The sequence below is a fragment of the Ammospiza nelsoni genome, chromosome 21 (assembly GCF_027579445.1).
Source record: "Ammospiza nelsoni isolate bAmmNel1 chromosome 21, bAmmNel1.pri, whole genome shotgun sequence".
Classification (NCBI taxonomy): domain Eukaryota; kingdom Metazoa; phylum Chordata; class Aves; order Passeriformes; family Passerellidae; genus Ammospiza; species Ammospiza nelsoni.
In genome coordinates, this window is record NC_080653.1 from 10,005,013 (window position 1) to 10,017,866 (window position 12,854).

The 12,854-nt window shown below is 44.1% G+C and overlaps 1 protein-coding gene across 5 annotated transcripts in view; it reads right to left on the minus strand.

Moving 5' to 3' along the window:
• Positions 1 to 12,790, minus strand: part of BCAS3 (BCAS3 microtubule associated cell migration factor) — a 296,865-nt gene extending 284,075 nt beyond the window's left edge. For 4 of the 5 annotated variants that reach the window (XM_059487012.1, XM_059487010.1, XM_059487013.1 and 1 more), the window contains exons 1-5: positions 12,607 to 12,790; positions 11,103 to 11,189; positions 8,424 to 8,478; positions 7,019 to 7,091; positions 6,101 to 6,207 (exon numbers count right to left, since the gene is read on the minus strand). In XM_059487012.1, coding sequence (XP_059342995.1) covers positions 6,101 to 6,207; positions 7,019 to 7,091; positions 8,424 to 8,478; positions 11,103 to 11,173 — 306 coding nt within the window. In that variant the 5' untranslated portion in view covers positions 11,174 to 11,189; positions 12,607 to 12,790. Of the gene's footprint in view, positions 1 to 6,100; positions 6,208 to 7,018; positions 7,092 to 8,423; positions 8,479 to 11,102; positions 11,190 to 12,084; positions 12,263 to 12,606 lie in introns of those variants that run through there. The other variant, XM_059487011.1, reaches the window with a different exon arrangement.
• Between the last annotated feature and the right edge of the window lie 64 nt (positions 12,791 to 12,854).

Consider the following 12,854-nt stretch of genomic DNA (forward strand, 5'->3'; position numbering starts at 1 on the left):
AGGAGGACACACCAAGAGGGCCAAACCTTCCTGACTCAGGTTCTGCTCTTAAATATCCTGAACTCCAGGAGAATGTTTATCCAGCCTGGGGTGCCAAGACCTGGTGGAGCTTAAACCTGAGACTTGCAAAGAAAAGCTGGAAATGTCCAAATGCAAATGAAGTTTGTTTGTGCTGAAGCATTTCACATGGAAATGCCAGCACAGCTCTTCTCATGCATACAATGCAGTAACTTTTGAATAATTAATATTCGTTATTTAGAGATAATTTATTATTTCATACTGGGGGGAGGTTACAGAAAGTAAGGTTAAATGGAGTAACAAAAGGCACAGGATCCAGCAGTGACTAAAATGAGATTACAGGTATTTAGCCCCTGTTTTGAGAGCACTGTAGGTTATAACAGGCCCTCTGCTCAGTCCCTGCAGCATTCTAAACCATGGAATGGTTTGGGTTCAGCCTCTACAGCTCAAGTGCTCAGCATTTGCTGACTCCTGGGAGCTAAAAAGGATCAAATCTGAAGATGCACCCCCACTGGAGGCTTTGTAATGAAAACACAAGATGCCACCCAACCACCAGCACCTCGCCTGTAAAGAAAATTCAAATTCTCTAACAGGCACAAAATAAAGTTTCCAACAAATCTGGATGTGACACTACACCACTGATCACATTAAAACACTAATATTTAATCCAGCAGAGTTTCACCTGGAAAAGTATCAGCTTTTTCAGGAGATTTAAGCTGTGTGTCCTTAACTGTCCTGCTGAGCCAGGGACTCATGGAAGACACTGCATCCTGTGCCTGCCATGAATTAGTGAGAGCTTGGCTGCTCCTTGGTTTGCTTGGCACTGAAAAATGCATTAGGGCTTTGAGTTCAGATTTTCTTTGAATTCCAATTAACTTCTTTCAAACACCAGAAGGTTGTGCTGCTTGCAGACTTACAAACCCCTGAATTAACTGCGGTTAATTTAATGCCCTTCATTTATCCATGGATAAAACTTCATGACTGAGGTCACATTTGGTGGTGTTTGCAGGGTCTTAGGGTGAGGGAAGAGATGAGGACCTGACTCCATGTTTCAGAAGGCTGATTTATTATTTTATTATATATATTACATTAAAACTTTACTAAAAGAATAGAAGAAGGGTTTTCATCAGAAGGCTGGCTAAGAATAGAATAAGAATGATAAGAAAGGTTTGTGCCTGACTGAGACTGTGATTGGCCATTAATTAGAAACAACCACATGAGACCAATCACAGATCCACCTGTTGCAGATAATCAATGTTTACATTTTGTTCCTGAGGCCTCTCAGCTTCTCAGGAGGAAAAACCCTAAGGAAAGGATTTTTCATAAAATATCATGGCTACAGTCACACAGATCCAATCTGCCTGCAAACACCTTCCTGGGGGCACAGAGATGGTGTGGCCTGATCTTCTGCCACTCCCTTATCTCAGCTCATCCCCTGGGAATGGGACACTCACCCCAGCAGGAACCCAAAAGGGACCAGGAGCTGCCCACGGAGGGGACAGGGGGTCAGTTGTGGGCTGGGAACCCCCAGGCAAAGGTTCCACATCCCTTTACCAGCCCCTGGAGCTCCACAGTCTCACATGCACAGACAAAACACAAATAGAGCTCATGAATTGAAAACAGAGCTCTAAATTCTTCACAAAGCACCTGTGAGCAGCGAGGCTGTGGCTGCCATTTTGGATTGCATCCAGCTAAGTAGCAAGTCCCCGTGGCAGCTCTCAGAGCTCTTAAAAGTTTTTCTTTCCCGTTCCAAAAGCCAAGAATATTTCCAAACAGGTTTCAAGAATTGGATATTAAGCTGTAAAAGCAGCTTCAGGTACTGGTTGCAGGGAAGAGGGAATCCAAAATGAGGGCTCCAAGCTGCTCTGGTAGAACATCTCAGCTCTCCCAAAACCTGGCATCAACCACAACCCCCAGACCTACAGGGAAGGCTGGAAGTGAAGGATTCAAACCCCCAAAAAAGTCTTCATTAAAAGAGGAAGAAGAATCCTCTTCTTCACTTAAGAGATCTTGAGTTACTGCTCAGAACATGACAGCCCAGGAGTCTGCAGCACTGGGTAATTTTTGATGGCATTGTTTGGAGCACACCAGTTCGCACCCATAAAAAAAAACTGAACAAAGGAAGTTTTGTTCACACCAAGGACAAGTAATAGTTTCCAACCAGAGAAAATTATTTTCACGTGGGGAAAAAAAATTTAAAACAAAAAAAAAAAAGCCAAACATATACCAAAGTGAAATGAAATGGAGTTTGGAACTCAATGCTTGAACTACTGTGCAAATCTAGAAATGGAAACTGGGGAATGTGTAACAGGAAAAGGGAATCTAACAAGAAAAGGGATCTGGAGGTTGTTTTAAATAATCTCATGTATGTTTTATACATGAAGATATCATGATAGGATGTTATAATATGATAATAAGCCATTAATAGATACCACCACCCAATATTGCTGCATATGGGTTAAAGGCATCTTCCAGTCGTGCTGCTGCTGGGAAAGCAAGGAAGGACTGGAAACAAATGAACCAATTTTATCACTTTAGTTTAGAAATTCTCTCAGCTTTTCTATTCAAACCAGATTTCTGTAATTATCAAGAGATTGTGAGAGTTTAGATGCCCAAGGAATGTTACTCTAGTAACATGAGGATGAAGTTGCACCTAGTGCTTTAAATTATGGCAGTGCTAATGCAATCAGAAGTTTTATAAAACCACATTTCTGGCACACTGGTGCCTCTTCAGTGTAAAAAACCCAAAGCCTCAGCAAATTATTTGCATAGAAGGTCTGCAAAGTCCTCAGACATTTTCCAGGGTCACTAGGTCAGGTCTTTACTCCATTTTTCTGCGTGCACATGCCAGTGGTTCCCTATGGGAAGAGGCCTGGACAGAGCAAAGACTGCACCTTGGGATGTGATAAGTTTCTAATTGTCACTTTAAGATGATTTTTCTACTTCTGAAACTCCCAGCCTACCATGAAAAACAAAACCAACGTGCATTCCCTGCACAGGAACACCCAGAACAGACACTCGGAAACCACATCAGGCAGGAACCAGCTCCAGCTGTCTCTGAAACACCAAACTGGGAGCAAGGCACAAAACAAACTCCAAACCAAACTCACCACTCCAGCGCACCACTATCAACCAGGACCTCCCAGTGCATCCCCAGATTGCTCCCCACTCAGCCAGGAGTATTTCAAGGCCACTTTTAACCTTCCCACCCCTGCTGGAGAGCAGAGATCAAAGCCCAGCCCTGTGGGGGACACCCTGCGCTGCACTTGGCTCCCCCAAACACCACCCCGGCCCTTTGAAGCCTCCCTAATGGCATCTCCCATCCTGCAAATCACACTTTTGTGCTCCAAAGCTCTTCCTCCGAGGAGATGGTAATGGGAGAGCTCTCTCAGCTCCACAGAGGTGTGGGCAAGGCCGTGCAGCACCATTAGCAGGAGTGTGGGCTTAGGAGCTGTCATAAACACTTCATAATCACTCACACACAACCCCTGCTGCCTGCAACACGTTATTAAGTGCTGAATAGAGGGCCAATTGTAGGAATAAAAAAGCACAATGCTACAGATAATGACTTTCCTGAGGAGATTTGCACATAAATGTCAGATTGTTGCTTTTGCAGATTAAGCTGGAGAATGCAGAGTTGGTTATTTTTTTCCTTAGCTGGAATAACATTGCTTAATTACAAGCTAAATAATCAGTGGGGCCAAGAAGGAAGGTTTGTGTAATAGCAAAGGGCACAAAAAAGTGTTGCCAAATAAGCTCTTAAATATTAAGTCAATCACAGAGCTGCCAGGCTTTATTGTGCTCAGGCTAAGCAAGGGGGGGAAACACAAAGGAGAAGCAACAATGTGGAAAACCCCTTCCAGTTTATGAAAAACCTTCTCCAGTTTATGAAAAACCCCTCCAGTTTATAAGAAAACCCTTCCAGTTTATGAAAACCCTCTCCAGTTTACGTTCCCTCTAAATGTGTTGGATACACAAATCCTGCTCTGCAAAGATATTTAAAGCTGATGTTAAAGATCATTTTTCTGTGAAAATCTGCACTGATAGAGGAGCCATTCCAACACTGCCACAGTGTCCAGGTCCAGGCTGCACCTTCCTGGCTGAGCTCTCAGAATTTCACAGAATATCCAAATAAAGGGCTGCTAAAATGATGCAATATCCCCACAGCTGACATTCTGAAGGTGCATGGTAAAATATTTCCACATTTGGCATTTTCTCCATTTCACTGCACTTCCCCTCTGCTCATACTTCTGCAAAGGTTGAACAACACTAAGAGAAGCTGTCCTGCAACTTAAATTTTATTATTTTTCCTGAAATAGCAAATACTATCAAAAGCTAGGAATGATGAAGTGAAATACATTGGGGGGAAAAAAAGACAGCCTGGATGCATGGTCCTACTAAAAAGAAGGCAAAATCAGGTATTCCATGGCCTAACTTGTGGCTCATTTGGACACAAGGAAGGAAAAAAAAAGAAATAAAAAGATATAAAGAAAAATGAAAACATCTATCCATGGCAGATAAAACATCTATCCTTTTTTTAGCAGAAAACACAGGTTCATCCGGATGAAAAACGTTTCAGCTGGGTAAAATGGGGTGTTTTGGTAGGATAATTGAGCTCCAGCCGCTGTGATGCTCAGGATATGGTAATTAATTAATTAATTAATGATTGATGAGGCGGCGCTGCCGCTCTTAGCCCGGTGTCCCAGCGCCCCCCTGTGGCCGCTTCGCGTAACGCACCGCGACAGAAAATCCCACTTTTGGCTGAAATGTTCCCAAGTTTCAGTTAAAGTTCCTAAATTTTAATAAACAGTGACAAAATACTGAAATTTAGCGAGGTATATTCGGTCTCACTCCATTTCTATTAAATATTCCTTCAAGCACAAAACCTCACCAGCTTATTTCCTCATTTGTGCTAACGAGATGCAATCACGAGGATAATAAGATGCAATAAAGAGGGGGAAAGCCCTACCACACCCATAAAATCAATTAAACTGAAATTTTACTTTAGAAATTAAGATTTCTAAGCTGCTGGTATATAAACACATGTCCTACATAGCTAACCAGAAAGTTGTAAAATGTACACATTTTTTTAAAAAACAATGTATTTTACAAAGGGAAAGAACTCCATCCTCTCTGCTTTATTCTGAAGGATAAGGTGTTGTGAGCAACTTTGCTTTTTTAAGTTCAGAATTTTATGACCTACTGTATTCAACTTTATTCTCTCATTTTGAGCAGGTTGGGGGGAACTCCCCAAATGGAGACCACGTGCCCATAAACCACTGTGCAACACAAGCCAGGGCGTGGGGATGACAGCATGAAATCAAAGCCATGTGCACACAGAGGCCTTCAGCAAATTAAAATTGCAAATCATGGCCATGACAAACATGTGATTGTAAAATACTATAAACACTGTCATACTGGAGTTCCTGGGACAAACAAATCCTGTTGGTGTTTTAAAATCCTTATCCTTTTCTGTTAAAAATATCCAGTTTTGTTTTGGGGCTAGAAACGATTCCAGAATGGCAAACAAGGGGTTTTTTAAACACTTATTCTTTTCTATTAAAAAACAAAATCCAGTTTTGTTTTGGGTTTATAAACTGCTCCAGAATGGCAAACACTGCTCCCAGTTTGAGTCAGGAAATGGACTTAGCAGGACTAATGTGTAAAAAGCCCTCAAAAATCTGCAGGTACATGAACTGAAGTGTTTGAGCTGTGCTCAGGATTATCTGAAGATAAGAACATTACACACAACCCCTGAGACATTGATGGGAAGTGTTGGCTCTTTCCCTTCAGTGGGAGAAATTCAAGGCAAAATATTAAAGTTGGAACACAAAACTGAGAGAGAAAAGGAGAAGGAAGGAGGGGAGAGCTCTGCACTCACAGGAATGCTTCAATGGGAGAAATTCAGTGTAAAATATTAAAGTTGGAACACAAAACTGAGAAAGTAAAGGAGAAGGAAGGAGGGTGAGCTCTGCACTCACAGGTATTTCTCCAATGGGAGAAATTCAAGGTAAAATATTAAATTTGGAACACAAAACTGACAGAGAGAAGGAGAAGGAAGGAAGGTGAGCTCTGCACTCACAGGAATGCTCCAGACTTGCATCCCATCACTGTAGCCAATCATCAGCAGCAGCGGGGGCTCATTCCCAGTGCTGTGGATCTCATGGAATTCCATATTCCTGGAGGTATCTGAAGGACATTTCAACAGCAAAACCACATCAGAAGTCAGGATCCAGCTCTCAGCAACACTAGATTGTGTTCCCTCAGTTGTTAGAACTAAAAGTAACCAAAGTGCTTTACATTTTCATGTTGGAGCAATACTGAAATTATTCTTTTATATTTGCACCTGCAAACATCACTGTTGAAGATTCACAAAGAGAAAGCTTCCAAATTTAAAATATTGGAGAAAAATTTTCTGGATACCAACATGGTCTAGGAGAAAATGGTGATTGATTCCCCATTCAGACCTGAGCTCCTCCACCTGTTCCTTTTTATTTAAGGAAGGTTAGGGATGGAGTGAGAGAGAACCTAAATCAGGGTTGTTAGAACTAGAAATTATCTATAATCTCTATGTGGCTATATATATATATATATATATATATATATATATATAGCCAGTTAAAGCTTGTTTGCTTGTGAGTTTGTTTTCCCTTTATTTTTATAAAATCTCAGGCATTCCCTTTGTAGGTTCATATAACAAAACTCTTTAGAATATTCTTCAGAATCCTTCATGTTGTATTTACATTTATTTTATGCAGCCTGTTCTGACTGGGCCTGGACACATCCTCTTTTACCACCCTAAATAAATCTTCTCTATCTCTGATGCTTCCATGCTTTCAGTGAGCTCTGTTCATTTCCTCATGGTTGAAAATGTCATTTAAGAGGGGTCTTACTCAAGAAAATCATATTTATGATTATTCCATTACAGAGAAAGCTGACTGGAATTATTGCACATGGACCCAAAACTCACAAGTACAAGTGAGAGAAAATGAAGGCATACCATTTAAATCTGCATTTTCAAATCTGACCCAGACAATTTTCTCTTTTTCTTCTGGTGGGGTTCCACTGTAGGCCTGGACAAAAAGCAAAAGGGTTGAAACAGGGAAGATTTACAGTGATTTTTCTCCCCCTGTAAGAAGGAATCCTATTAAAAAACACAACTATGATCCATGGAGCTTATTGTCACCAGTTCTCACACAACATAACCTGGCTGAACATCACTCACTGAGGGAGGAATGACAAAACATTTGTGGCAATAAATCTGGGGCAGCTAAGAGATGCCTTAGAAATGACTTAGAGGGAGTTAATAAAGTTAAACACAGTGGCTTCTACAGTCTTTAATTTCAGCAGTGTTGGAGGTTCTCACATGAGGTGCTTCATCATTAAAATTCTCTTTAATTCACTAAAAAGCTTTGCAAGGCAGACTGAGGAAAGAAAGAGACCTTTACTCCACAGTTTATATTACTGACACCTCTCAGCTCTGTTTGTGACAACTTTAATGCAGCCATTTAAAAGAGAATAAACTGCAAGTCCAGGAGAACAGGTCCATGTTTCAGCCCTGTGTTCTACAGATCCCCATAAAAAGATGAGATACAAGAAGGAATTGTGGAGTGAGACCTGCAGTGTTTCCAGGCTGGAGGTTTTATAGTCCTCAGGAGAAGCTGAAACACCATCCCTGCCAAGTGAATTTACCAAAACACTGAGCACCATTTGGGATTAAACATGAACACATCTTGTATAATCACCTCATAGATGCCAGAAAAGCAACAACATGGACTAAAAATACAAATGTGAAAAATGAGTGTGGGGTTTACTTTTCAAAACAAATCACATTCCACGCTTCCCAGGCAAGCTGATGTGGAAAATAAAACACAGATTGTGTCCTTTACCCAGCCAGGGGCAATGGGGGGCTGTGGAATGCAGCAATCTCCTCACTGAAACTTTCATTATGTTACATTTTAACCCTGAGTCCAAAAATACATTTCACAAATTGGTATTACTGAGGGCATTGTTTTTGTATCATCACAGAATAAATGCACTGGGAATTCCTAAGAGGAAACTCATGAGGAAACAAGACACTAAATCATTCCTTGGAATCAGAATCAGGATCATTTCCTGAAGCTGCAATCAGCTGCAGGGCTCCTCCACCAGGAACTACAGCTTTCCTAAAAAGTAAAACAACATTAATTCCCTTCTGCTACTGGGAGGCAACCAGGAAGGGACAATTCCACTGCCATATTTATTACATATAAATATATTATAATATATATATATATATACTTAAAGTATTTATTTATTTGTTTGTTTGTTTGTTTGTTTGGTGACATAATAAATGTACAAAGCACAGTGAGGATTCCTGACAAGTGTGCACTGAAGAAAAGTAATTTCAAAGATGCACACCCTACCTGTGGCACAACATCCTGGAGGAAGGTAACAACACTTTCCATGTAGGATTGTTCCCTGGAAAACAGAAGGAGAATTTCAGCCAAAGGAGCTCAGAAATGGTGATGAATTATTAAATTAGATCAGCAAAAGGAAGCATGGGCAACCTTTAGCACATAGCAGAATGCTAAACATGCAACGCCAAATTCTGATAATGTAAACATTAAATGCCAAATTCTGATAATGTAAATTGTGGCCTGTAAGTTTTGACAGGACTGAGTAAGAGCAATAAAAGTCTGTAAAAAACCTGCTGATGGAATAACTGCTTGGGGGGAAAGAATAAACTCTAAATTCAAGGAATAAGCCTTGTTCTCCACATCAGAGGGGCCTGAAGTGCTGCAGGGATTTGGAAATCACTCCTCAGGATTTTTCTACTTGAATGAAACTTGCAAATGAGATTTAAACAATGACTGGGGCTCTCCTGGCGGCACAAACTCACTCCCAGAGCTCCTGTGCAGGATGGACAATGCTGGCAGGGGCAGGGATGGAACAAAACCCTCCCTAACAGCAAGGAGAGGCATTTCCAGAGGAGAATTTACAGCTTGGGAAGGTTATTCCCTGCTGGAAGCTCATCAGCAGCATCAGCTGGGGAGGGTTTAAAGTGCAAGACACATTTATTGGGGCAGAGTTAAGGCAGTGCTCTGAGCAGTCCCTGTGTAAGTGCTGAGTAACCACAGTGTGGGCTGAGAGCAGCACACAGATGGTGCTGAAACCCTGCAGACACTGCTGCTGTGAGCCACGAGGAACACTTGAGCTGCCTTCAGAAACTCTGAGATTACTTCAGAAAAGCCTTCAGGTATGTCTTTAGGCAACAGCTTTGGCAGCTCTGAAATTAACTTTTGTGCTGTTGCAATTTTTCCTGTGCCAGCTCAAGGTTTCTCATAGCAACAAAGGAGAGCTGTAAATTAGGAACTCTGGATGGCCAAAGGTGCTGTTTTTTTCTGAAGATTGTTTTAATAAAACCAGGAGTGTTTAACACTGAAAATGCAGCACTCTGGAGAATTTAGGTCTACACACAACCCCACAGAAGATACCTGAACCCAAATGCTGCAACATGTCTTTGAAAAGAGAGCTAAATCTAAAATATGAAGTTTTACATTCCAGAAAGTCTATTCCAAACCAAACCAGCCATCCCAGGGTTTCTGCATCCCACACTGTCCCACTCAGCTTTAGGCTCAGCCCTTACAAACAAGCTGTGCTTCCTCCTGGGCTGATTCCTCTCTGATTTATGTAGGTCAGCCCAGCTGCCCCTGCACACCTTTATTAAAATGCCTGGCCACAGGTGAGAATTAAACACAGTGTCTGAGGCTGCCCTGGGAATGCCAAGCAGCCACACTCATGCTGCCTTCGTGGCTCAGCTCATGCAATGCACATTTTCCCCTCTGCCCAAGCACATCTTGAACACCAGCTGATGTTTGGGAGGTGTTTTATTCACAGTGTGTGCTCTAAATCTCCTCCAAAGTTGAAAAAATATTCCAGGGAGATGTCTCGAAAGTGGTTAAAAACAACATAACCCACAAAAAAAGCCAAATCTTCCTTTAATAATGATGTAGAAAATTAACATGAGCAGCAGAATGCTGCTGAGCGCTCAGCACACACAGGTTCATCAAAAAAAAAGACATTTTTGAGGCACAAACAGGCACCTCCAGAACAAAACACGATGCTTAAAAAAAGAACAAATAATCATCTTCAGAACAATCAACTTCTTACAGTATTTTTTCTATTATAATACGTTTAAAGCACATTTTGAAGAAAATGTTGTTACATAGAGGAAATGCATTTGTTGAAGAATTTTGCCACATTAAAAAAATGGCTGCAGGACAAAGTTCAAACACAATTTTTTGTGCTACAACAATCAGTTTCTTGTGATCTTCAATAAAAATGAAGTGAACCTTGTTTCTGGAAATACAGAGTTATCTCCAAGGGCACAGTAACACCCCCTGAAGTGGACATTTCCATATGATACATTTTGTAGCAGCATAAACATCCCAAGGAAGGAAGAAAAATTGCTACAAAACTCCTTTAACAGACAAAGACCATAAATCTTCTGGGCTGTCTTACAGCCAAAGGGCTTTTTTGCCATGAAATCATTCCTGCACACAGGATGCCCAGGCACAAAAAGTGTTTGGCAGGTGCTCTGACCAGAAGAATGGAGCTTCTTCCTTTTTTCTTGGTTTTGTTCTTTTAATAAAATAAAATTTTAAAAATCCACAATTCTTCTTCCTGGAGGACTTTAATGACAAGTTTTGTGTGCTTTAATACATCCACTCCTGGGGCAAGGTGTTGTTTAAAAGAAGAGCCAGAAAGGATCACAAGTGGCACATGCCTCTGGCCTAAGGAACAAGCTGGCATCACTCTTCTACACTGCAATGTTTGTACAGCAAAATGGTGCAAATAACAACAAAACTTGGCAGTAATTAGCTGTTAAATATGCAGCTTTGGTGTGTAAAACATGGGATCCCAGTTAGGGAGACAGAAATGCCACGTGCTGACTTTATTGGACAACGCTCAACGCAGCCAAACTGCAGCGTCAACACAAGCTGGATTTGGGGGGGAAAAAACCCAAACCAGTTCAGGCTGGGCTCTTCCACAAGAAAATCAACCCCTTTTCAGAAAGGGCTGCTCTTCTAGAAGGTTCTTACGTGGCAGCTTGAGGGCGAACCACCACTCCTCCAGTGCAGCGGCTGGGGCGGCGCGGGGACTCGGTCGCCATCGTTGCGGGCACACACCTGCAGCAAACACAGCACTTTCAATAAAACTGCCACAAAATTGGTTACTCCACAAGTTCTTCGTGTGTTCTTCAGGGTGGTAGGAGAGAAATGTCACTCACACAGACCTAGAGGTCTCTTTACAGCACTTTTTTAATGAGAAAAAGAAAATCGCGCACAAAGCGGAAAACTCCTATCACTGCAGCTCCTGGAATGTTTGTGAAAATATAAAACCAAACCCCACACACCTGCATGATAAAGTGGAAAGTTATCTCAAACTGTGCTGGGTGATCTTTAAGGAGCCCTCCAACCCAAACCACTCTGTGATTCCATGATTAAAGATAGTGGTACAGGGACACAGCTGTCATCACCATTACACAAACCCACTATTTCCTAATGGGCTGCTGGCTCAGAAAACAATTATATAAAAATAACATGCAGTCACAATTGCAGTGTACTGTACTTATGAAAACATGGGTTACATTGCAGCTCACATTCTGCTGCTTTATGCCAGTTTTTTGTGCCATCCTCAAGCTTTTCTTCACAGTTCTGCTCTCCAGGGAAAATTTCTGTGTGACATTCCTACAGGTAGAAAGCACCTGAGGAGCACCCCAGATCCCAGCCAGCTCCTCAGGGAACCCCTCAGCTGCTCTGTGCTGTCCTCCCACCCCAAACCTGTTTTACTTTTCCAAAGTAAAAGAAAAGGCCAAATCCCCAAGGAGGTATCAGTTACCAGCATCATTTCACGTCAGGCCAGACTCTGCAAGGACCAGCCCATTAAGGGAGGGAGGATAACCGCTCAGAAATTAACAGCAGAACAATAATTAGTAACAAAACGTTCAGCAACACAACAGCAGCCTGACACACGCGCCGAGGAACCTCGAAAGGCGAAATGTCACGGAAAGAATGAAATCACCTCACGGAAAGGATGAAATCACCCACGGACACCCGCCCGTGCCGTGCCCCGAGTGCCAGCCCCTTGTGGCACCCCGGCCCGAGGGGAGCGAGCCCGGGACCGTCCCAGCCCCGGCTCTGGGCCTCGGCACGGCCGCGCCTCAGCGCGGGGCACCCGCGGGGCCGCCGGACCCTGCGGAGCCCCGGCAGCGGCCGGGCCGGCCTGGGCACCTCCGCCGCCGCTATTGAGCAACTCCGCACAAACACCGCGACCTGCCCGGCCTCTCTCCCGCCGCCGCCCGGAGAGCGGGGCCGCGGCCTCCCGGAGCGCGCCCACCCCGCCGGCCGCCCCTCGCTCCGCACCCCGCGCCCTCCGCCCGCAGCTGCCGGGGGTCCCCCAGGCCTCACGGGCGGGCCTGCCCTGCCCGCCGTCCCCCGCTCCGGCCGCTGCCCGGCCCGGCCGCCCCGCGGGCCCGCTCCGAGCCGCCGGGGCGCTGCCCCGAGCGCGGCCCCGCCGCGCGCCCCCGGCCCGGGCCGCCCTCACCTGCCGGGCTCCCGGCGCCACTGACACTGTTTGGGACCCCCCGGGCAATGACACCCAGCGCACCGCGCCCGCAGCCAATCGGAGCGCGCTGGGGGCGGGCCGCGTCCCGCTCTCAACCAATCGGCAGCCGCGCTGCTTGGTAGTGGGCGGGGCGCGGCGGGACGCGGCCGGGGCGGCGAAAGGCGGGCGGCGCTGCCCCCCCCGCCGCGCGCCCCGCGGCTTTGTTTACATCGGGGATCTCGCGAGAG